This window comes from Dendrobium catenatum, unplaced genomic scaffold, assembly GCF_001605985.2.
Source record: "Dendrobium catenatum unplaced genomic scaffold, ASM160598v2 fragScaff_scaffold_501, whole genome shotgun sequence".
Lineage (NCBI taxonomy): Eukaryota > Viridiplantae > Streptophyta > Magnoliopsida > Asparagales > Orchidaceae > Dendrobium > Dendrobium catenatum.
In genome coordinates, this window is record NW_021318963.1 from 1,621,544 (window position 1) to 1,648,018 (window position 26,475).

General features: G+C 33.4%; 2 protein-coding genes across 6 annotated transcripts in view; one reads left to right on the plus strand and one right to left on the minus strand.

The window, feature by feature from the left end:
* Positions 1 to 4,446, plus strand: part of LOC110095333 (tryptophan--tRNA ligase, chloroplastic/mitochondrial) — a 37,000-nt gene extending 32,554 nt beyond the window's left edge. For all 3 annotated transcript variants that reach the window (XM_020820837.2, XM_020820839.2, XM_020820838.2), the window contains 4 exons: positions 1,314 to 1,360; positions 3,335 to 3,416; positions 3,639 to 3,728; positions 4,175 to 4,446. In XM_020820837.2, coding sequence (XP_020676496.1) covers positions 1,314 to 1,360; positions 3,335 to 3,416; positions 3,639 to 3,728; positions 4,175 to 4,321 — 366 coding nt within the window. In that variant the 3' untranslated portion in view covers positions 4,322 to 4,446. The remainder of the gene's footprint in view (positions 1 to 1,313; positions 1,361 to 3,334; positions 3,417 to 3,638; positions 3,729 to 4,174) is intronic.
* Positions 4,447 to 5,453: 1,007 nt separating this feature from the next.
* Positions 5,454 to 24,603, minus strand: LOC110095319 (uncharacterized protein C3F10.06c). 3 transcript variants are annotated; one of them, XM_028694562.1, is made up of 8 exons: positions 24,130 to 24,603; positions 23,852 to 24,012; positions 19,621 to 20,308; positions 16,808 to 16,908; positions 16,576 to 16,684; positions 9,095 to 9,154; positions 6,090 to 6,141; positions 5,735 to 5,870 (listed from the first exon to the last, which is right to left on the minus strand). In XM_028694562.1, the coding sequence occupies exons 1-7, from the start codon at positions 24,440 to 24,442 to the stop codon at positions 6,092 to 6,094; spliced, it is 1,482 nt and encodes a 493-aa protein (XP_028550395.1). In that variant the 5' UTR covers positions 24,443 to 24,603; the 3' UTR covers positions 5,735 to 5,870; positions 6,090 to 6,091. The 3 variants fall into 3 exon arrangements, with proteins under 3 accessions (XP_020676475.1, XP_020676476.1, XP_028550395.1); XM_020820816.2 differs by lacking the exon at positions 6,090 to 6,141 and having other exon boundaries at positions 5,454 to 5,870; XM_020820817.2 differs by lacking the exon at positions 6,090 to 6,141 and having other exon boundaries at positions 5,454 to 5,870; positions 23,852 to 24,007; positions 24,130 to 24,332.
* Between the last annotated feature and the right edge of the window lie 1,872 nt (positions 24,604 to 26,475).

The window sequence follows — 26,475 nt, forward strand, 5'->3', positions numbered from 1 at the left end:
ACGCAACTGCATTTTGAAATTTTTATCAACCAGACAAAACCACCAACTAGTGATTGAATTATCCACATATTTGTAAGTAGTTAATTAGTTAGAAAGTAGTTTATGGCCATTAAAATAATATTTTCTTCATAATTCTCCTTTTTGTTGTGGTTTTCAGATGGTTGTTGTCTTTGTTTTCTTGGTTTTGTTTTCTAAATTTATTAATTTGTCACAATTTCGTGGTCAATGACTGTCAATGGTCATTGAATTTTTCATTTTGTCCCCACTGAGACTGCTCAATAGGCGGCAATTTATGGCCGTCCGTTTAAAGTATAGAATGTTAAACTTGCATATAGATAAAACGCCTTTACCAGGCCAAAAATTTCAACTTTGTATTCTTTGTAAGTTTTGATGGTATTTTCTTTATTTTTTGTTACAAATCTTAGTCGTCGTTAGGGGTGCAAACGAGTCGAGTCGAGTTGAGTTTAGACCCTTATCGAGCTTGGCTCGTTAGTTGAAAACCACGAGCTCGTCTCACTGTAAACGAGCTCGAGCCGGCTCGCAAGCCATAGGAGGGAATTTTTAAATTTAGGCAGAATTTTTAAAAGTTAGGAGGGATTTTTAAAAATTAAGCAGGATTTTTAAAACTTAATCAAAATTTAGAAAAAAATATGAAATGTTTAACATTTAAATAAAACTTAGGTGATTTTTTTTAATATTTAAATTTAATAAATAATTTTTTTTGAAATGTAAATATGTAAATATGATGAAATGTAAATGATACATGAGTTTCTCTTCATAATTTTTTTGGCATGCTCCGAGACGGTCCATTTGACAAATTGGGTGATTGATAGATAGTTTTTACAGGTAATCAAATCAGAATGTCATCATGATTTGATTGGTACATGAGTTTCTCTTCAAATCAGGAGTAATTTTGTTTTTTTTTTGGGTGAAACTGCGTTCATTTTTGTCATCATTGTTGCATTCGATCAAGCGACTCAGCATTACATATGGAGAGATCAATAATTATGTTTTCATTTTCAAAATAAGGGCATCTTCACTAATTTCCACATCATTCTTTTTTTATTAACAAATTGTTATTAGAAGCGGGTATTTTGATTGCTTGTTCTTAAACGGCCTATAAATACTGAACTTTCCTTAATTATATTCCATTTAGTATCCTTGAGTCACATGCAATGATCAAAACACATTTTGTAGATTAGTATTCTATGAGGTTATTTTTTATTGGATGATGTTCGTTCATCTACCAAACGCTATGTTACTATTTCCATTCTCATTCTTTTAATCATTCTGCTGCTTTTCTTTGAATTTAGGTCATTGCTAACAAGATTAAGCGTTGCAAAACTGACTCACCTCCAGGGTTTGTAATATATCTCTACTGCAGTTGTTTTTCTTTTTCTATATTATATATTGCATGATATGCTCTATGACGTTCATGATGCCTCCATGTGCTGCGCATATGTGACAATGCAGTTCATATTATTTCTTCTGTAATTTCATTTTTCTCTGCTTTTCTATACACCTGTGGTACTTTCTATGCATTAGGCACTGTAGTTGGTTTGATTACAGGGACTCTTCTTAATACTACTTGGTAGAAATCTTTAACTATATATATTCTAGAGTTTGTGTCTGAATTTCATTTATTGTTTAACTTGTTACCAAGCCCTTGCGTTGAGAATTTGGAGAGAAAACTCAAGTGAAGGCTTGTATTTCACTAGTAGGCAATTAAAATAGCAACATACAATTTGTTCTTCAATCCGAGAGGAAGAACAACTCTCCAATCTCCGGCAACGCCAAGAGCCCAATGCAAGAAAACCCTAGATCTCAAAATTACATTGAAATTCAAGATGAGGAATCAATTCCCCCCTAATCCCCTAATTAAACACAAAGGACAATAATAAACTTCCTAAAACAGCCCCCAACATTCAAATTTTTCCTCCTAAGATCACCTAAGCCAAACATGGCCCACCTCTAAATCCCGCTCCCCCTCTGTTTTTTCCGCCTGGAATAGCAGTGGACCGGTCCAGCCAGCCCCTCCTGGGCCGGCGTAACAGAAATCTACCAGTACGAATGATGTGATGCGTTATTAATAGCATCATTCAGCTATTATCTCAAATAAATAAATAAATGACAGCAGAAGAAGTTGAGATACTTCAGTTTTGTAATTAACAAATACGTGAGGGTCCTTATGAGAATATTTTGAAAATGATGGATCTTTATGAGAGCATTTATGCAATTGGAAGGCGGTGGGCCACATAAGAATTGGGTTTTAAATTATGTGTGAGCAAACACACACAACACATACACAAAGACTCGAATTCAATACCTCTTAATTGGAAGCATAAGCTCTCAACCATCAAGCCAAGGTGAGTTGTGCCCACACATAATTATGTGTGGGACTAAATGGATCTACCATCTGCAACTTTGGTAAGGATAGGTCTTTATTCCGCCCGGCTCAAGAGAGCTGAACCCAATAGTGGGGGTGGGCGGGAACCAGATTAGCGTGTGGGATTCCCCCCTTTTGTGGGGCCCAAAAAAGCTATAATTCATTATGTAAGGAGAAGTTTAGGGAGAGATAATTAAGAAAGTTTTAATGATAATTTGGAGGGAATTATTTAGAGAGAGAGTTCAAAATTGAGAAGGAATTAATTAAGAAAAGTAGGTTGATTTGGGAGGGAAGTATGGGGAGCCTATTTAGGGCTAACTTTATATTATTTTCAGTTTATGCAATTTATTTCTTCTGTAGTTTTGTTTTGAAATAGTTCCTAATGGTATCTAGGGTTTGTAGGAGAGCCCATCTACCTCTCGAATAGTAAATCAATTGTATCTTGCTTTCTGGTTGAAGTATTAAAAAAAATCAGTCCATATCTTCAAGTTCCTATAGTTTTCTACCTGTTGTCTTGTTGTTTTTACTTCCAAGATGCATCAGTCTTTAACTGACTGAAGATGGTATCAAACATGGGATTGACAGAACATTGAAATTAGGTGCAAGTCCTTTTGAGCAAAGGTCTGTTATTTAAGTTAATTTGGTTGAGCCCTTATTGCTTTGTGATGAAATCCATTATTTAAGAAAATTTGGAGAAATAAATATGGTCTGTTTTGATGATTTTTCCTGTACCTCCTTGTAACAAAATGTTTTCAATGAGTTTTGTAGTTATTGAAAATATAGTGTGAGGCTTAAAAATACGCTCTTGACCATTATAGAGTTTCTTCATACTCTTGTTTGCTACATTTTCATGTTGCTAAAATTGTGTCATATATGCCATCTGCTTTCATTTGATTATTGCTTGATATATATAACAACTAGAACAGTTTTGGGTGAATTTTATACCAGATTGGAATTCGATAACCCCGAGAGACCTGAATGCAACAATCTTCTCTCAATTTATCAGCTTGTTACTGGCCGGACTAAAGAGGCAGGGTTTCTATTCACATTCAAGCTTCTTTATTGTCCTATCTTTTACACATTTTAGATTTGATCATACCTAACAAGTGTGCTTCTTTATTTTTCAATTTTCTGACTTAGATGAAACTCCCAAATACTAAATATTTGCTTGGCTCTTTGGAATACTTTTATTTTTGTAATTGACATCCGTACTACAAAAAAAGTTAAAGAGCTTTTTTTTTTTCTTTAACAGGAAGTTGCATTAGAATGCCAAAACATGAATTGGGGGACTTTCAAAATAGTCCTTACAGATGCTTTGGTCAATCAACTGCGCCCAATTCAGGTTAGTTTTGGTATATGCATATTGATTTTGCTTCAGAAGTTATGAATGATGCATTCACATGAGCTACTGCATGAGAAATATAATCATGTATAGGAGAGATTATTCTGTGCGGACACGGGACGGGAGAACCGTCCGATACTCCTCGGTACCGGTGCTCGGTACCCTGCTCGGCACCGAGCGCGGTACACTTTTGGGGTGATGTGGCGCATTTTTATTGGTCTCTGGACGCACAGAATAACTTGCCCATGCATGGAAAATATTTCTTCTACGTGAAGGTGTCGTTTGCTAGTAAATCTAAAAGTTTGTAAATATTGTCTACGATTTTTCATTTCAATTCTTTTATCTTATAGTTTATTTTATATGATTAATAATTGTTTTTATTAGTTTTTAAAGGATCTTCACTTGTTTTTTTCTGGACTGCACCTCCAATTAATCTTTTTTTGCAGAATCGTTATGAGGAGATCATTGCAGATCCGGCTTACTTGGATCAGATTCTATCAGATGGAGCTGCTAAAGCAGCTGAACTAGCTGAGTCAACTCTTACTAATATTTATCAAGCAAAGGGATTCCTAAGAAGAAGTTCAATAGTTTAATTCGAGTGATAGTTACATTCTTTGATCAGTTTGCTATTCTTTTGATGTGTAACCATAGCACACTGCGTTTCTTCTTTGTTCCTTAGTGAAAAATACGATTAAAAAATAATGATTTTGTAGAATAAGTTTTTTATTATTATTTAATTAAATTCAACAAAAAACAAGCAAATAAAATCTAAGGTGGATGAATAGGGATTCACTAAAATTAAGGTAATATAAATTGAGCGAATAGGAAGAGTTTTCATTAATACATTAGCTGAAAGTAAAAAAAAAAAAGCTAAAATTATCGTAACAATCTTTAAATTGTAATTTGAAGAAATAATGAGGCCTCTTAATATAAATTAAAAAAATGGTGATTTAAACATCTCTTAGGCTTCTGTTTGGATGGCTTTTTTTTTGTTTTTAAAAAGTAAATTTAAATACATAAATTATAATTTTTATATTAAAAATTTTTTAAGAAGCAATAAAAAATTGTACCACTGAAACCTTAATTTTTAAAATTTATTTTTTTTTGACTTTTTTTTTACTTGACCTTTTTTATTTATTAAAATTGTTTCTTTATCTTCAATATATTAAAAACTTGAATTTAGATTTTAAATTCAATATAAATGTTTATGGAGAAATTATTTCAAGATGACTTGAAATCTTTTTATTTATTTATTTAAATTTTTTTTTTAAGATGACTTGAAATCTTATATGATACTTTAATTCCATTCTTTCATGTAGAAATGCATATTGAATTTATACAAAAGGGCACATTAAAAATGAACATCAACAAAACAAATACAGATTTATTGTAAAATAAGAAGCCATAATAACCATTTAGTTTTTTTTTAAACCATTTAGTTGAATCAACACAAAAATACAATTTTGTATTTAGAAGAGAGAAGAAAAAACAGAACAGAGGTAGTTCAACAATAATAAAAAAAAAAAGTTGCTTCTACTACTGCGTTCATGATATTACCATATAATATATTAAGGCTTCGTTTGGGACGGTTTTCATCATGCTTCTTAAATCAATACAAAAAAAATCAGGAAATCAAGAAGAAAACCGTCCCAAACGAATCCTACTTTACCTCGCTTTTTTACTGTGAGTGGCACGAATGTAAAAAAATTTAAGGGTAGAACAAACTATAACAATATGCTTCTCTTCATGCCCAAAACATGCCTAAAATAATCTCATATAAATGATAAGTACATCCTATTTTATGATTATTGAGTAATAAAGTACATACATAAATAATAAAATACACTAAACTTAACAAATCTGAACCTCAAATGATTTAATAAATTTATTGTACTGCATCAGAAGATACCACAATCTCAGCCTCACCAGCCCAACTCTTTTGTTCAAGCACATCAAAATCACTAACTGGATCAGTAGGAACAAAATGTTCTCTCTCTCTTCTTAGAAAACCATAAACCTGCTTCAAATTTCCTCGTGAAGGCCGCGCATTCACTGCAAACTTGCAGATAAACACAAGCCGCCTTCTCATCTCCCATTTTGTTATGATTGTGGACTTGTAGAGCTTCCCGTCATCAAAACAACCTGCACAGATATGTGATGTAAATAAAGCAAGGTTAAATCTGAGCTTGCTAACAACTAAGGGTATAGAATCAATGAGATGAGATCTTGATTGGCTTGGTTCATTTAGTCATTTACTGCTGAGCCAAAATACAAAACAAACACAAGTTTTTTAACATAAAAACTTTGCTTAAAGAGTTCACGATCGACAGTCAAACATGAATGAGAAGTTAAGTCCAACACCATCAATTGAAAGTTTGACTGGATGAGTGCGGGTCTATGTTATGTGATGCTCATGTCAAGTAAAAAATGATCGATCAGGCCCCTTGGTTGTGCTATCACATTCATTTAACAGCTTATCAATGCTGTTCGAGAAATTATTATGTGCGGAGTTTGGACAGGAGAACCGTTCGAATTTGCTGAATATTTACTAAATATTTGTTGAGTATTTATAAATACTCAACAAATACTCATTAAATACTCAAAACTGAATATTTGCTGAGTATTTACAAATACTCAACAAATCCGGCCTGCTCTCCCCGTCCGGCCTCCGTACGTAATAATTTCTTGTTCAAGTGAGGCAAGATGAGCCAAATTTATGTAATCTTTGGAAAAACCAAAATAAATTGAGTCCTAACAAAAATTGAGATCAAAGCCACTTACCTGCCATAAAGCTTGCAATCCAAATATAAAATGTAATAAGTTTTTAAGTCATTCACATGCGTGCATGCACGACTACCAAATGTATTGTGGGAACTCTTCCTGGGGAATTCTATTTATTTGACAAAATCTTTAATGCACCAGTGGTGGATAGAAGCAGGTGCCAAGAGTAATTCAAAACACTTAGAATTTGTTTTAAGATGCTCACAAAAGGAGGAGGAATCCAAAGGTAACAGGTTTGCAGAATAGTTCTTCCATTTACAATAGGATTATCGAAACATTGGAACAATAATTTCAAATGCAAAAATGTGAAGGAAAAATTTTTAGGTCAAGACATACCAATCAAATTTTGATTAGGATGAATTTTCTGGCAATTAAATTTAATTTAAGATGAATACATTACATGGTTAAACAATCAACTCTTGTATTGCAATCATCTCAAAAATAAATACAATACCTAAAAGATCTTTGATGACCAAATTTGAAGCACAATATCTAACTCAATTTTTTTTTTCAATGTAAAGCATATCGATCACTTAGCTAAGGAATATAGGTTCAATTAGTGAAACAGTAAGTCTCAAATTTTAGAATTATTTAAAGATTAAAAGACAAGGAAATTTGTAGTCTTCAGGTATAAAACAAACTGAATATTAGGTACGCTCAATAAAATATTAATTTATTTTGCATATGGAGGGTACCATGCCAATTGCCAACTATAAGAAATCAGCCAATAACTTAAAAGTCATGTTCTAGAGAAAACTATTGCTCTTTTTTTTTTTTCACAAATTATGTAATAATTGGAATTTGTAGACTAATAAGTTCATCAACTAAAGCATAATCACATTGCAAATAATTGAAAAGTAAACTACATCAAACCTTTATCCCACCAGATGGGGTCGGCGACATGAATCCTTTTTCTCCATTGTGTTCTATTCAGAGTAAAATTTTAATTTAAATCTAATAAAAAAATCATTTCAAATACTTTATAACCAAATCTTTTTAGGTTTGCCTCTACATTTCTTAACATAGGTCATATCTAATACATCTACTCTCCTAATCATGTCATCGGATGGCCGACATTTTATTGACCAAACTATCTAAGGCATCTCTCTCTAATCTTATCCGCGACTTGAGCTACTACAATATTTTCACGTATATACTCGTTTCACATTTTATCTTTCTGTGTAAAACCACTAATCTATCTAAGCATCCTCATCTCTGTAACACTTAATTTTTTGATTCTCTTTTAATGGACAACATTATACGCCATAACGCAAAGTAGGTCTCACCACCATCTTATAGAATTTTTTCTTAAGTTTGAGGGATACTTTTCTATCATACAATAGGCCTGGTGCATTCCTCCACTTCAAACATCAAAACTTTAATTCTACTAATAATATCCCCATCTATTTCACCATCAAATAGGAGTTATAACATATTCTAAGGTCACTACACAATAAAGCTAAAATAGTACATAATGTCAAAAAAGAACATTATTGACATAAAAATAGACTTTCATAAGACTTTTTGAACCAGATTTTACTCGAATCAAAGAAAAATACAATGAATTAATGTTATGAAGCATTTACAATTTTTTTTTTCTTAATCCAGAGCACACTAATTTACCTTAATTAAAGTCTCATTGTCACGAATTTTTTATAAAAATATAGAAATAAGCGCAACAGTGTGGAGGAGAGTGACAATCACTTTTATTAGATGCCTATCACGCAATAATAAAAGACAGAAAGATATGGAAACAATCCTAAATAGTAGATTCCAGACGAATAACTATAATAAGGGAAAGGGAACAAATAAAGGGAAAACTTTCAATAAGGAGATATTTTAAGACAGGCATGATGAAGACAGAAAGGAAGATGAATTCTCCTCTGATTAAGATTGAGGTGAGACATTTGCAGTAAAATGTAATTTAACCAAAAGAGAAGGTATTTGCACGGGGAAGAAGAAAGTTATTTGAAATTTTTTAATCTGCCATCGGTTTACTAATACGATGGATGTCCTGCTGCTCGATGTAATTGTATTGCTTCAATTGCAGATATTGATCAGTGATCAGGATGTTATCTTTATAGTTTTTTTTTAATCTAATGGGAAATATGTTGAATTCAAGAGTTGGGATTTCATAATTCCGTCACTAATATAAAATACAGCTTTTGATGATTTTGCTTTGGATATACTTCCAATCTCTCAACTTAAGCTTTGAAACGGCATTCTGAAACAACTCATAATACATCTACATTGTATTAAAAAAAGCTTTTCATCTCCTGAGAAACTTTGTGGTTATTAAAATGGCAGGAAATTATGATGAGTCGAAAATAAGAATGTTGAGGCTCGCCAAGAATTGATGGCTTTTGATTGAAAAGAACTAACACTAGCTCCCTAAAACAGTGCAGAATAAATTTACAATTCATAATAAGATGGGGAAATGCCTGACAAGCAAAACCATGTGACGGCTACAAAAAAGATCGAAACACAGGGGAAAACGATCTCCAAAATGCCATGGAAAGAAATGTACTAATCATCTGGATCAACAAAAACAGTTTAAAGATGTTCCTTTAAAAGTATCAACATACCTTCCTCGTCAAATAAGGCTGCTAATATAGCAAGGCACACACATATGCTAATGTCTTCTCCTGAAAGAACAAGAGAACATATTACTTTCAAGGTATATAACGTTCATACCACATACAAAACTAACAAATTTAAAGTAAACAACCAAACATTTAAATATTTGCATTTAGTAGGATTGGCGTACAATTGAGTTAGTAGAAGATATAAACATTTCAGCCACCTTTAATGTGGCAAATCTTTCACCCTACAAGTCTTCCCCTATCCTAAGAGCATGACATGGTTATTTAACTATTAACTTTCTTAATTTTTGTTCTCTTTTCTCTTTCTTTTCTGTTTTATTTTTATTTCTTTCTTAGGTTTTTTCCCAATGGGGTAGTTTAGTAATTACTTGTTTCTTTAATCTTGTGGGTTCCTTATAAATACCTCATGCTTATTTGGAAGAGGGAAGTTTTAGTTTTAAAAAATTTTGTTTTATGTTATCCTGAGAATAGGGTGGATTCCCTAGATGCCGAGATATACCTTCTCTTCCTCATGGTTGTCCCTTCCATCTTACGACAGTGCTATCCTGGTTTGAGCAGCTTTCAGCGGTTCTGGGAAAAAAATAGGGTTCAGACTGCTTGCTGGGCTGAATTCCAGCTACTGAATCTATTGGTACTGGTTTGCCCGCCATTTCTCCTAGTCTTCCTATTGTTTTTTGCTTCTTGGGGCGGGTCCAGAAAGGAGTCTTTGGCTCTGGATGGAAAAAGCAAGGCTCCGGTCTTTTACGGCCTACACTAGGAGGCCTAAGGACGGACACAGCTGGGAGCCTTTGGCTCTGCACGTCTACAATAAGGGAATTTGACCTCACAGGACCAGCAGACGGAGCAACCCCCTATTAAAAAAATTGTAATTCAAGAAAATTTTCCATCAGGTTCCAATTTTTTGTGCAATTTAATGTTCCTTACACTTAATCAGTAACTAACTAATAGGTTGTCAAAATCTCAGTCATCCCTTGGCATTTGATCCCACGGTCAGGATGAGAATCCGTGGGAGGCTCACCTGGATCACGCCAATATCCTTCTATATTTGGGTAGCTGAATTAGGAAGGATTATATTGAGGCAATTATGTATCAATTAGAAGTTATTTATGTCTTTATTAAGACATCTTGTATATATCTATAAATAGGGATAAATTTGTATAATAAGAAGAAGGTATTTTTTTCCCTTCTCAAATTCTATGAATTCTAACATGGTATCAAAGCCAATGGCCTTAATTGCTGTCGGAGAACGATCTTATATCATCGGAGGAAAAAAAAAAAAAATCGGAGCATTGCTGCCGACCCTACACGCAGAAGCCGGAAGCCGAGAAGGAGCGGAAGTCCCGATCCAAACTTCCGATCCGATAGGAAGGACAAGTCGCCGAAGGAGGATAGTCGAACAGCCATGAGATGAAGTCGCCCGAGAGAATCGCTAGCAGAACTGATCCTGTCTGGAAGAATCGACCGCAAGAACCGAGCTCTGCAGACGACTAGGACGAAGCCCTTGCGGATGAAGCTTGACGAACAGACGATGGATGGAGGCCTAGACGGAAGTTGCAAGCCGCAGACGAAGCCTTGCCTTGACGGAGAGCAAGTCGTCCAAGGAGGATAGTAGAATAGCCACCAACGAGTCTTCAAAACTTCCGATCCGACAAGAGGAGCAAGTCGTCGAAGAAGGCCAGTCGAAGCCAACGACGGAAGAAGCGAAGACGTGCGACCAAAGCCATGGGCACGGACGGAGCAAGATCAAGTGTTGTCAATCCATCCAGTGGAGACCGGGCTTCGGCAGAGGCCACGTCAACTGAACTCCTCCTGCCGACCGAAAGAAGGAAGTCGGGACGGAGACTCGACTTGCGGCTTGAGAGGGCAAATCGTGCCTTTCTTTGTGTCAAAATCTCAGTCATCCATTGGCATTTTATCCCACGATCAGGATGAGAATCCGTGGGAGGCTCACCTGGATCACGCCAATATCCTTCTATATTTGGGTAGCTGAATTAGGAAGGATTATATTGAGGCAATTATGTATCAATTAGAAGTTATTTATTTCTTTATTAAGACATCTTGTATATATCTATAAATAGGGATAATTTTGTATAATAAAAAGAAGGTATTTTTTTCCCCTTCTCAAATTCTATGAATTCTAACATGGGTTTTTTTACAAAACCTTGTAGGAAATGGATCTACTCTGTTGGAAACATTCTACTTCCTTGAATCAAGAATTTGGGCCCTCAATTGAACAGTCAAACTGCAGCCCAAGTCCTGTCAGCCTAGTGTTTGTACAGTCACAACTCAGCCAGAGATGCCAAGAAAGAGATTGGGGGTATTTCCTTGGTAAAGTAAGAGGCCAGGGTTGTTGTTTCCCTCTTAGGGATCCTGTGTCTTGCTAATAGTTGATTTTCGTGCTTTCAATTCAGTTTTTTGGTTGCATTTTGTCTAAGCGAAGTCATTGAACTGTTTTTCGGCCGAATCCTTTTTTTTTCTTGGATGCTTTTTAATGTGTTTCACAATTTGTGGGAGGTTATAATTCAATAAAGCTGTCCAAGTTATTTGTTCCTTTGTTTCGGTGTCAAATTTGGGTACTAGATCCTAGGAGAAATCAACCCCCGACAAAACCAAGAATTAACCATGGAGGAATTATACCATGAAGTTCAACATTTACAAACTAGCTTAGAGGCTAATTAAAGGCATGATCGGGAATCATGCTCGTTTCATTCGCATGACGATGGAAAACCCTTTCCATCAAGCATTGCAAGTATCATCCAAAGAAGATGAACCCTATCATAGGAGAGAACTAATAAGACATTATCAAAATTTTGGGGTTAAGATCAACCTTTCCGATTTTGAAGGTGGGTTAAATATTGATAACTTCATAGATTGGCACCAAATGATGGAGTGCGTTGAATATAAAGATATTCCTATAGAGAGGTGCGTAGCACTTGTAGCCATCAAATTAAAGAAGAAAAAATCTATTTGGTGAGAAAATTTTAAAAGAACAAGGGCAAGAGAGGGTAAGAAAAAAATTGTCACTTGGGAAAAATGAAAAAAAAAAAAAACTTATCATCTCATTTTAAGAAAGATGCCTTTATTAAATTGCACTATTTCCAACAACAAAGTTTGAATAAACCAATGTTTCAAAACATCTTACATTGTCATCTTTAAATTAATTGAATTGTCAAATAATATTTGATGGGGACATCGACAAGAGATTCCGACGCGTTTATCAAAGGAAACATCGAAGATCGATGGCCATGATGGAGAGCCTATACTTTTGATGCACTTTATGCACTAGATAATTTATATTTCAGTTTTTCCATTTTTACCCCCATGGGTAGTATGTTTGCTTTTGTAGCCGAAGGTGCATTTTAGTCTATTTCCTTTTGTCATGTCAATGCCTATATATATAACCCTTTCTTATGTATTTGGATGATGAATGATTAATGAAAATTTCATGTGTTTTCTTCTTCTTCTTGTGTGAGCACTAGAGAGAAGGGAAAGAGAGCTCAAGGTGAGAGCAAGCGCAATACCCACCAGTCGTTGGAAGAGCCCGTGACTTGTGGTTTAATTTATTTTTCATTTCTTTTCCTCTCTTCCCCACCCCCACCCACAGACTCCTCCTAGCCCTTCCACCGCCGGCCATCTTCCCAATCCAAATCACCCCACAACTCCACCATCTCAAGCCCACCCGCCAACCTAGCCCCATCCAACCCGACACCTAGCCGCCCACTTCCCCATTGCCGCCGGCCCATCATTGTTTTCCCCTCATTATGGTGAGTCCAATCATCATAATGACTTCCTAATTTAGCTTAAGCAAGAGAGGGCAAGATTTGAATTCATTTGAAATTCAAATTCGAATTTCAAATTCTTTCCATATAGAGAATTCAAAATAAGGAAAGTATTTATTTATGAGCCAAATTTAAATTCAAAATAGATTGGATTTATTATTGGCTTTCTAAATTTACAAACCATGTTTGGAAACTCCTTAAAACTCTCCCACAAATCCCTCCTTTTCTCTTGATGTTGCCGGCCACCCCTTTAATGGGCTTTTAAGTTGTTTTCCTATTCAAGGCCTCAAACCACTTGAATTTGAATTTAATTTCAAATTAAATTTCCCTCCAGTTCCACTTAAACCTAAAATTAATTTCCACTTAAACAAATTTCCCTAGCCCTCATCCTAATTCCCCCTTTCTCCCACAAGCCGCCGGCACCCCCCATCACCCAAGCCGCCGGCTCTCCTCCTCTCCCTCAACCCCTACTTTTCTCCTCCCCTCTTCCCTACTTACTTACTCACACCTCTCGAGGGAAGCTTGTATGGCCGATCCTGAGGTCGACCACAACCTTGCCTACAACGCCCAACGGAAAATCAACATTCTACGCTACCCTTTCTATGTGCCGAACTGGGAGTACGACGACTCGGTGGAAGGCTACGTCAACCGCATCCTCTACTGCCTCGCGGAGACGATCAAGCTTCAACAACCCAGGGTACCTTGGCTTCTCATCGGAAGATCCACTCCTCCTCCACCGCCGACGACCTTCTCTTGGATTAAAGCCTTTGGTGTCGCCACCATCTTAGAGGCATCGTTTAGTGTGCTGAAAGCTTCTCTCCGCTAAAACCCTAGACTGAGTGTGAGTGAGAATGGTAACTCTTGGTGAACTCTCTAGATATTAAACTTTGGATCGGCATACCTAGTGTTATTGTGATAAATTTTGAATTGTCTTATCATGTTTTTATCTCTTAATTTTGCAACTGAATGCCAAGACAAATATACTAATTAAGAATTCTTATAATCAATCCTTACGACTTATTAAATTTAAAGTAGCACGCTTCGTAATGCTTTTATTAATTTCTTGCAATTCTTGGTTGGTGTCACATCAATATTATTTTTATTTATTTATTTTGACAAACATTCATTTTATTTTCTATTTTTTTAATGTTCCTGTAACTTAGAAGTATAATGTATCCACTTAGTTATACTGATAACTCACAATTAATGTTTAATTAATATTCTTAGATAAGATATTGAAAACTAAATCAGCACGAGAAGAGAATCCATGTATCATAGACATGTTGCTACAATAGAATGGTATTTATGTTAGAATTATCATATTTTTTGTTAAAAAAAATTTTGTGATTTAGTGACTCTTTTGATATATATAAATCAAAAGAAATTATTATGAGGAAGATATCTAAATAAGTATTTTGTTATTAGTTAGTGTTATTAAATAAAATTTAAAAATTTCATCTGATTGTCCATTCTAGTCTTAATATTACAACCTCTAGGCAAGATCGTGATACTTGGGGCAAGATTTTACTATCGTTGCTCAAGTAAAATACTAATTGTTATACCTTTCTTGCTAATTGCAATCTGCCAACTTGTTTAAATTTGGCATAATTGATTGAATTTTAGTCTATATATATATCTTGTGACTTGTTAAGCTTAGAGATACTTTGTTAGCAACCTAGCTTAATTAAGATGTGGGATGGCTGGTTTTGAGTTTGATGGGCATACATTTTTGCTACTTATTGTTGTTTTTCAAGAGACTTTGATGTTTAATGATCATTTGCTTTTGGCATTGTCAAATATCTATAGATATTAAAAGCACTCTGAGACCTTCAAAGTTTCAACGATGTGATTTTATTTGTTGTACTACGATCTTGTTTCACTATATGAGTTTGAACTATTATGGCTTAGCATTGATCTTAGATGCTTATCATGCTTAAAGAGTTTTTCCCTAACCCAGCTTAATATATAAAAAGGCTCCTCGAGTCTTCCTGGCAGGAAGATTTATACTTTTAAGTTTCTCTTCAAATTTGTTTAGGATTGTTTTAACCCATATATATTGCAATCCTAAGTACAAGTTAATTAAGAAGAATATTGTTCTAGAAGCCTTGTAAACAAACTATATATTCAGAAGCTTTATAGATATTAATTTGTAGATTCAAAACTCTTAAGGCTTGAATTAAATTTGTAAATTAAGCTGTTAAATTTACATATGTTTAGTTAGAAGAGTTTTACTATTTACATTGCAAACATTTGATCCATAAAGAAAAATTAAATTGTTGGTTACACTCAACATTATGCTAGTCATATTTCTAATTTTATTTTGATGATATGAGTATTCAAAACATTGCAATTCATTTTTTTGTTTGATATATTTATTTGAGTTCAGCTCAATAAATAACTTATTAATCTTATACATAAACATTTTAAATATCGAACCAAACTTAAATGTAGTAAAAATTAATGTACACAAACCAAATATGAACAATGTAAGAAAATAAAGAAGCATGCTTGCACGTTGGATTGCTCGCATAAATTCAACTCCTTGACACCCATATGAGATATGAACCAAAATTATCCCTTGACTCTTTATGAAGGAAAAAAATAATCCCCGACTATTTAGAAGTCCCATTTTAGTCCCTTGACTTATTAAATGGGGACATAAATGATCCAAAAAAAGACTAATTTGGTCCATATTTTAAGAGTCAATAGACCAAATTGATACTTTTATATAGTTGAGAACTTTTTTGGTCATTCAAAAAGTTGGGGAACGATTTGGTCCTTTTCTCCATCCATAATTATAAATCGTTTATTTCTTAATATTTAGTTTCAAAATAAAAATTGAAAAGTGTTGAAATCCAGCCGTTCCCAATGCAGAGGATCCGACGGACACAAAGATCAATCCGTGGGATGCTCTCATGGATCACGCCATAATGAAGGAAAGAATTTAGGAAAGATTTTATTAGAAATTTTATGTATTTTATTATTTCCTCATTAGGATATCTTGTATAGATCTATAAATAAGGAAGATTGTAATGAATAAAGACAAGTTTTTCCCTCTCAAATTCTCCGTTTTAACAAAAAGCACAACATAAAAAGATTCACATAAAAGCAAAAATCATAAAGTAAATATTTCTAAAAAAAGGCAGTATTTATTGTCGATAGATATAATGATTATCTATGACTTACCATTGCGCCAACAAATGACTAGTTTCTTCCCTCTTTTCAAGTGCCATCCTGCAAACCTTATTGCCAAATGAAGGCTATTCATCAAGGAAAATCTGTCCAGCTTTGAGGACTGCTTGAACAAACATAAAGAGGATCCGTATCTCCCAGCTTGAGGGGGAGTGTTGAAATCCAGCTGTTCCCAGTGCAGAGGATCCGACGGACACAAAGATCAATCCGTGGGATGCTCTCATGGATCACGCCATAATGAAGGAACGAATTTAGGAAAGATTTTATTAGAAATTTTATGTATTTTATTATTTCCTCATTATGATATCTTGTATATATCTATAAATAGGGAAGATTGTAATGAATAAAGACAAGTTTTTCCCTCTCAAATTCTCCGTTTTAACAAAAAGCACAACATCAAAAGATTTACATAAAAGCAAAAATCATAAAGTAAATATTTCCAAAAAAAGCAGTATTTATTGTCGATAGATATAATGATTATCTATGACTTACCATTGTGACAACAAATGACTAGTTTCTTCCCTCTTTTCAAGTGCCATCCTGCAAACCTTATTGCCAAATGAAGGCTATTCATCAAGGAAAATCTGTCCAGCTTTGAGGACTGCTTGAACAAACATAAAGAGGAAAAGAAAAAGTGAATTTTGAAATACCTGAAAGTTTATCTGAATGTTATGAACATATTTTCAACTAATCAGAAAATAAATATCGAGTTTCAGTAACAAACCAGAATAGGTAAATGCAAATAGCCATCATCTGTAGAGCATGGTGAAATTGATTTGGGGTCACAATTTAATATACAATCGGCACAAGTATAGGTATTTTCTCCTGTAGGAAAGCCATGCAAAAAAAGTCAAAAGGATCAGTGCAGAAGAACCAGGCAAACTGCAGACAACTAGAATTCTAACTAAAAAAAGTACTTAAATGATAAATTAGAGGGTGAGCTCGAAGCAATGATTTGGATGCCTCCATGGGTTTTGGGTGTCATAGGTTCAAATCACAAAAACAAACAAGTTAAAATACTAGGTTAAACTACGTACAACCATCGTCCTCAAACCCTGCATTAGCAGGAAGCCTCATGCATTAGGTATACCATTTTTATGCCTAAATTAAATCCTAATTTAGAAAACTTTAGTTCACGTATGCTAGACATTATTGATTGCTAAATGAACCTCCAGAAAAAAGGGACTAATAATCCTACCTCATCTCCCCATCATCATCATCATTGATTGTTTCAACCAAATTATTTAAGGTCAACTTTATGCATCCTCTTTCTCCATTCATTCGTGTATAGAGCTCATCATTAAAATTTTCACAAATCCCTTTTTGCAAAACTTTATATCCATATTGCCTTTAGTCTATCTTTTCTTGTTTCAAATCCTTTCCAATCAACTCATTATATCCATCTTATTGATGCACTTTCTACCCTTGGTGGTGCACGGGGAACCACCTAAGTCTACTTTAAAGTTTAAACAGATAATCGCGAACATGTGTTACTCCTATAATCTCTATAATATATATCAACTTACAATTCATGAATATAAACTTTATATAGCAAGAAAAAAATTAAAACCCCATTGGAGGATGATGGATTGTATAATCATTAGAAAACCATTCATATTTTATTGTTAACATTTTAATAAAAGATCATGAATATTTCCCCATTTGAGAAGGATAACTTCCATGAATATTTATTCTCATTAGAAGACCATCCCGTCGCCTTTGCCGCAACCACCACCATTGTAACAACCGCTAGGGATCACTTGAAAGTTGTCCACCATCACCACCTCCTCCTCTAAAACATTTTAGAGTATTAATCTCATCTTTACGTTGATGAAAAAAAATTATGAAAAAGAAATATGACTGAAATAAATGAATAAGAAGCATATTGTGAGGTATTGGATCACACAGGATGAGACAAAGAAAAAACTAAGTCGTTATGATGATGACTCAAATAAAAAGTTCCTTAGTGATGAAAGTACATATGATTTCTGAGTTATTGTCAATTATTTTAGCTTTCTTTAGGAAATAAATATGGATGAGTAGGGAGCTGAAAAATGAATTTGGAATTGACATTGATGTTATATGATACTTTTATGCAATTCCTATATTTAAAATAATTTTGGTTTGTAATATTTGAATTTGAATTTTATTTCACGCAATTTATCACTTACCACTTATTTTTATTTTCATTTTATGCAATTGTTTTATTTTGAGGCTTATGCTTCAAAACATCTTGAGTCTTACGCTTCGCCTCATGAACGAAAAATGACTCAATAACCAATTGCATAATTTTAAATCTTGATAAAGATATTAATTTGAGAAATTATTAAATGAGAGTTTTATGGAATATATTATTTTCAGAAAATTATAATAAATAATATAATGAAGTATATCATAGATTACTCTAAAAATGAAGAATACTTAACTATAAAAAAGATGCATAAATATAAGGATTTAAGTCACAATGAGATACCTTTAATATTTAGAGTCATGAGATATTTGGTGGACTGAGGAGACGTAAAGATCTATTAAGAAAAAGAAGTGTACTTCTAAAATGAGAAATAAATTGAATATTAATAATTTTAAGAAATTATAAGCTTTCAATGATTTATATAATAGTCTTAATGTCAAAGAAAGTGAAAAATGAGATATTTAGAATATCTAAGGTACACGACAAGAGATCTAGAGATTTTGATCAAATTAGATGCATTAAATTGAAGAAAATAAGATATTGGCTAAGATTAAAGACATCAAGGAAAGATGAATATATAAATTTGGGAAATTATTAAATGAGAGCTTTAAGTAAGAAATTATTTTTAGAAGAGCATAATGAACAATATAGTGAAGTATATCGTAATTGATCTACAGTTGAAGTATAATTAGCTCTAAAAATATGCATAAATGTTAGGATTTAAGTACAAATAAGATACTTCTAAGATTTAAAGAGTTCTAAGAAATATTGCAATAATTTGTTTAACAAATTTTTCATGGAATTTTGAAAATTAAGATATCAAATGATTGGAAAAATGGTTAAATGCCAATATTTGAAAACAAAAGTGATATTCAAGACTGTGCAAATTATAATGGTTTGAAAAGAATGGGCTTAAAAACCTCAAGCTTAAAAACACTCATCAAGAGTGAATAAAAAAAAAGATTATCATCCCATTGCCAAATAGTTGGGATAAGGCTAATGATGATGATTTCAACAATTCGGAGGTTTCATAACATGCATGAAAGTATCAGGTCTGATAGAAGCAGGCCTACTAATGAAAATTTTAAGCATAAATGGAAGAAGTAAAGTACACAATGGGCTTAAATATTAAAAAAATTAAAGTACTATGTAAAAAATCAAGGACAATGTGCATGACATTGTGGTGGCTCTTGAGTGTTGACCATGAGGCAGCTCATATAAGCTAGTGGCAACTCCTACTAATCTAAAAAGAAATACAAATTCTCTTTGCAGACAACCCAAAATTCATTTTGCAACATGATAATCTGTAAAATATAACAACAGAAAAACAAAGGCAATTATATTACCCTTCACTGTAGTTCCTACTGCAACATTGGTTGAACCAATCCAGTATAAGCCACGCTCTGAATTGGATGATTTGGCACTCACAGAATCTGAAAGTTCAGATGTCATAGACATACAGGACTGCTCAGCATTGCTCGTCAGTTTCTTCCAAGTTCTGATTGCAACTTGAGGAGAAAAATCACCCCTCTGGGCACGGTACACTCTGTCTTTTTCAACAAGCTCAGAAACATTTTGGTTGCACATGCTAGGCCCTGAATCAATGAGATTATATGCATGTTTCCAAAATAAAGTAGGATGTAAACCTCGCGCCCAACTCTCTTCATCATCTCCAGCTCCAGGAATATAATGCCAACTAAATTCTGAGGTGCTTCTTTGTTGAATTGTTCCATGTGATGCTGAAGCTGAAACCAGAATGATAGGTGTGAAATCCCAGGAATCATAATTAGGTACTTCATTCAACCAGATAACAGTCTTCTGAGAAATCCACAAAGGACGCAGTGGCTTTTGAATTATTGATGCAAGTGAATCTATATCTGCACCACAAGCTTCCAACTGCCAGGTCCATTCCTCAATATGATCCTCTATTGCAGCTCTCTCAGTATTAGAAACCCATAGCGGAAGATGCAAGGAGCAATCCCAATCAGGTGAATTGTGCCTTTCCATGATCTCACTAGATGAGATACTCAAGTCCTGCAACCAAAGAAAGTTACAGGTACAGACATCTACTTAAATCTTTAAGCATTGTAGAGGAAGATAAGTATTAAGAGTGTCAATGCAATAGAAGGGATTCTTACTAGAAAAAGTTCAACGAAATTACACAGTATAGTGCTTAAGTCAAAGTTTGATGCAGCATGAAGACAGAGATGGTTTAATAGTATAAATTTTTCTTGTTCCTTGATGAGGCTGGCAATATTGTTGAATTATGGTTTTCAAGAGAGAGTATGACGAGTAAGAGAGGTTTTAGGACTTTCAAAAACAGGTAAAGAGGTGGGAAAAGAAGAGGAAGTCTTTTTGTCTAGCGATATAATGGGGGTCGAGAGGAATTATCAAAGGAGAAGAGAGAGAGCTACTTTGCAGAGAGATGAAGTTGTGTTAGAGAGATGATGTAGGTATTGGATAGAGGGGAAAGTTAAGCTCGGTTTCTTTAATTATATGATAGAGAAGTTGGTGGACTACTATATGGAGATGTGTGGAATAATATTAACTGGTTAGATATGGAATCTATAATCAGATGGCAAAAGGAGAGAATTGGGTGAGCTTTTAAGAGTTTGGATAAGGTTTTAAGATATTTAAGCTTAAATTTTTTTTAAAAAACCAAATGATACTAAGTTGAAGATTAAAATTTTTGATATCACATTCAAACATTTACGAAAGCATTTTAGCAAATCTTACATTGCAGGAGGCACATTTGATACCAATCAAAGAAGTTTATAAGCAATGTAAAAAACCAGTATGATCTTATGTTCCATCAAATGTTGAAATATCTTTCTCAACATTATAAGAATTGTCAGAATATTCATCATCATAATATTTTTTGAATCCAAACAAATTTTATAATTATGATACAGACCATCAAATTTTGTTTTGTAGAGTTTTGATTAATAAATGTGGGAATGACTTTAAAATTTTTAAATCACATTATTTCATCCATACTTCTTCAATGCTCATTTGAGAGTCATTCTCTAACCAACCATTCTTTTTATGCAACTGCAGACAGGATAAATGATATGCTAAAACCAATAATCAAGCACAAATGTCATGGAAAAAAAAGGCCCACATGCATGAATATGTCAAATAACAATGGATCAAGTTTATGCACTCAATCTATTAAGATTGCCTAGATGCAACGCACAACTTTATTTGTTGAATAATAAGACATCGCTAGACAAAATTAAATAATTAAAATTCCAACCTCAATTCTGAAATGATTACAGAAAACTAATATCGATGATTATATTAAAGTTTATATTTCATTATGCAAAAACAAAGTAATTTTTTAAGACAGCTAAAATCCTTCAAAAAATTTTGTTTTAGAAAAAAAGATTTCAGTAGCTTTGACAAAATAATAAGATTCCTAATTAATTAGAGTTAAAGTCCAAGGTTTAGAAATAAGGTTAGAGCTAACATGACAAACTTGATCACGCAAATTTTTATAGAGCTTCCTAAAGTTGAATCCGGAATGTATTAATAGATTCACAAACAGACACTGAAATCTACTCTACTTATCAAGACAAAGTTATAGCTTAACATATAGCAAAGACGAATCAATGCTTCTGAGACAGTCTCCTTGAAGTTAATGATCTTTGAACTTCAAACATAAAATTGAATCTAAATATGGAGGAAGACAATATCTCTAATGGAGGATCAACAGAGAAAAATAAATTTAATCTTCTCTGAATCTACTCATAAAAAAAGTGTAGAGAAATTAATTATAAAAAAGGAGTGACATAAAATTGTTGAAGTTTTCCTTACAACCAATTAAACAAAATCTTAAAATAGAAACTAACAATCAATGTCATAAAAATTAAATTCATCAAGTCACACAAAATTTATAATGATGAACATTCAGACAATTCCAATCATGTGAGGAAAGATGCTTTATTTTCCATATTCCACCCTTTCATCTTAAACTCCAAAACTAATAAGCAATGTTGAGTACATAAACTTTCACTCGGAATAACTTTACAATCTTAACGAACAGCATGCAACCAAAAAAATTAAAATGAACTTTCTGAACTTAATAACACGGCCAAAAAATGAAAATATACCTATATAAATGCAAAAATAGAATATCTAACACTAAAATGCAATATACATCGCATTAAATGAATTGCAAGGACTAGAATTGAACACAAACATTAGATTGAAACAAAACTTACTGGGGATTTGAAAGCTCGTGAACAAACAAGATAATGTATAATTAAACATCTTCACTATTATTAAGAACTCCCTTGAACACTCAAAACCCTTAAGAACATACTATATGAGTTGAACTTAGAATGAAAATGAACTAAAGTGAACTGTTATTTATATACAGAAGAATGCCTTGTGGGGTCTACCTGAGTAAAATGCAAGTCACAAATGTAAGAGATACGAACCCATGACACTTGTAATTGAATCCACAATATACGGAGAAGTGGATAGAATGCAAACATTAATAAACTCAAAATACAAAATCACATGCATGTTTTAAGGACAATGCATTCCATGAATGAGTGCTACATCAGACCCCTACATATCCCAAATAGCCACGTTCACATGAATAGTTTTCAAACAAAATAAAATGGTTCAAGCTGTTGCACATCACGAGTTGCACAAATATCTTAAGTGACGTGCATAATAAGGAACTCATACACATTCGATGAACAAACAGTAGTGAACAAATAGTGCGGCCTATAAATATAAATTCCCCAAATGAGACAAAACCATTCACGGTTGTGTCATGGGTTGCACGACCATTTCGACGAGGAGTGCATGACACATCAAATCACCAAAAGCATGTTGTCCGCGCATTCCCCAAAACATGCAAATGTATTGAAAAGCATCAAGCGAATTGTATTAGCGCACCGAATATCATATACACATGTAAATGCATCACACAATTGCATCAATAAATGTGCAAGAGTGATATGCAAGTGCATCATGAATTATACAAATACACTGCATGTTCTACGACCAACTACATCAAACTTTTGAATTTGAAATATGAGAATATTGCACAGGCTAAAATAAAAATAAACTTGAATTTAAGATCATATCGAAAAGCATGCGACTATTTTAAAAAGCTTCTATAACATTTTTCTAAAACATTTAAAAACAAGCTCATCCACATGGGCTCCAATGAACATGCTAAATATTCAAATTTAATGTCAGATAATGCTGCGTTGATTGAAAATAATATGAATACAAACTCTACTGCTTCCAGAAACATGCATTTGACCCGAAAAGGATGCAATAACTAAAAAATCTTACAATCTCCTTTCAAAGTTAAATTCATTAATATATAAAACAAGCAGAAATAAATAACAAAATGCACGAACTGCAAAAAAATAAACAAAACGAATACAGTTCTCAATCCCAACAACTGCTGCCAAGTTATAATATGTAGTTTCATCAACTCAAAATCCATACTCACAAAACAGGCACCTCTGATTTCTGCGTTGAATTGGGAAACATCTCAAATTTGAAAAACAAATTTCTGAAAAACCAAAAAAAAAAAAACTTCTAACATACCTGATGGCCATCCACCTGAATCTGTCTTGGCATCCTCCTTAACCACCGCTCTATTGCTCGATTCAACACACAAGTCCATATAGGTATCGTCTTCGACATGCTGTCAGGGAAGCGCTTCCCCTTGCGTGTAGAATCGACTACAATACATCCTCCTCTCTGCCCTACCCAAGGCAAAGAAGAACTCAAAAGATGCAACTTTTTTACCATATTCACCCAAACCCTATCCTCTATACAACATCATTCAACAAAATCCAACCAAAATGGCGTTGGTGATGTACCGGCGAGAAGAGCGAGGTGGAGGTTAAGGCGCGAGGTGCTAAAAGACCAGTTGTTGGCATGGCCGTCGGTGGACTTGAAGTAGCAAGTGGCCTCGAACCGCGGCGAGTACCAGAGTCCACAACGGAGGTTAGCCACTAAGGGAAGATCCGGCCAAAGCCCGGCGATCTCCGCCACGAAGATAGAGTCCTCGTATATGGAACGGAGGGCGTTGTACAGGGAATTATGTTTCCTCTTTATGCTCCTAGCTACACGGTATATGCTAGTGACCCTCTCCTCCTCCAGTTCTGCTAACGCCGCCGCAGAAGCAGCCATTGTCCTCCGGACGACGGTGATGTTGCCCTAGGATGCAACGGGCCCGATACCTGTTGTTGGAGATGGCCAAAGACGTGGCGAACGCAAGAAGAAGAAGAATGGAAACGGGAGAGCTGCGGCGCGGACAGTAGGGTTGCAGAGCGGGTTTAGATGAAACTAAAGTGTCCCTCACAAGGTAAAAATAATAATTTTATTTTAGTATTTTAATTTTTTAAACAAGAATTTAAACAATTCTAAAAATAATAATTTAATTTCAATTTAAAAAATTAAAAATCAACTTGATATTTTTATATAATCAAAATTATTTTGATCCATCATATGAAATATAATTAAGAGCAAATTTTTATTAGAGTTTAATATATTTTATGAAATTAATTTAGAAAAATTGGGTTAGATTTTTTTGTCACATAAAAGGACAGCCTTCCGATGACCTGGAAAGAAAAATAGAGGTATTATATTTGACTTATATTAAGAAAGTTAGAGCTAGATCTAAAAAGAATTGGTTAGAAAATATTAGAAATAGTCTTTTTTTATTAGATTTAAACTAACATTTGACTTTTAACATGACACAATGGAGAAAAATTATTCATGCAACAAACCTCACGTAGTGGGACAAAAGATTGATGTTGTTGTTATGGTGGTACAAAATTTTATACAATATTGACATATGCGTTAACAATTATTATATTATTAAATATCGTAATTAATATATTAATACTTTGCTAATTAAAATATAATTAGCTAAATTAAATTATAATCATTCTAAGTTAATACTTTGACATTAACTCAATCATAATACTTAATTCAAGTATAAATAATTAGCCTAATTAATTTACTGATTAATAATCCTATGATAATTCAAAATTTAATACCATTTTTAAATAATTTCTAATGGTTAAAGTACTCAATCAAATTCTCAAAAAACTCATTTTATTTAAATTTAAATTAAATTATTAAGTATTTAAATAAATAATATAAATATCAAATAACTCCAAATTTGAGAATTGGAAGATAATAACTAAATAGGTTTTTAATATTAACTAATCACTACCTTCTTGAACTTTTATATTGTGGATAGGTTACTCATTCTAGACCACAACTATATTGGCAATTTAGAAGGGATCAAGTCAATGATTGCATAAATATATTACTTCAAAGATAAAAGAGAATATAATACGAGTACTCATAGGGTCATTAGGTGATATATAATGTCCTATTTATAGTATTATATGCACTAATTATTTTTGGCAAGTATGAACATAATTAATTTTTATAATATATCATTTTTTTTATCATTATTAGGGCTTATTGACACATTTAGGCTTCGTTTGTGATAGATTTTGGTCACTACTTTCTCGATAATTTTAGAAAGTTTTGTGCAAGAAAGATGTTATAGAAAGCAGTAAGAAACTATCCTAAATGAAACCTTAGCACTACCTTCGAACGCCTTTTCCATTTCATATTACCAACGATCCTTTTGCCTAGGCTATTATTTTATACGTAATTCTCGCTTTACTCTTTAAAGGATATATAATTGAAATCTTTTTTCGAGCTTTGATCTAATGGTTTGCATTATTATTAGCACTAGTATTTCTTTGTTATTGATTTTATCAGAACTACAAAGCTATTTATGCGATGAGAGGATGAAGGTATTCGAGTATGTTTGATTGATGTGATATGCTACATATAAATGATTCATTGTGAATATTGTACTTAGATATTATTGCGGATAGGTCAATTATAATAAGGTTGTTTTATATGTTTATAAGAGTTCAGAGTAGGGGAATCATTAAAGGTCAAGATATGATTAAGGCTTCGTTTGGGACGGTTTTTTTATTACTTTTTAAAACGGAGTTTTAATACAAAAATAAAAAAAATTGTACTAAAACTCCGTTTTAGAAAACAATAAAAAAGCCGTCCCAAACGAAGCCTAAATAAGATTGGATTTGCCTAACACAACACTTGGATAAGAGATAATGATTGGCTTTGATAGCTCATATCACACTCGAGAAATGATAGGATGAGAGAAGATA

Coding starts and splice junctions, on each gene's coding strand:
- LOC110095319 (XM_020820816.2), bottom strand. CDS start 24,442: ATGGCTGCTTCTGCGGCGGCGTTAGCAGAACTGGAGGAGGAGAGGGTC. Junction 16,685..16,807: donor ATTTGCATTTACCTATTCTG/GTTTGTTACTGA, acceptor TTGTTCAAGCAG/TCCTCAAAGCTGGACAGATT. Junction 5,871..9,094: donor AGCCTTATTTGACGAGGAAG/GTATGTTGATAC, acceptor ATATCTGTGCAG/GTTGTTTTGATGACGGGAAG.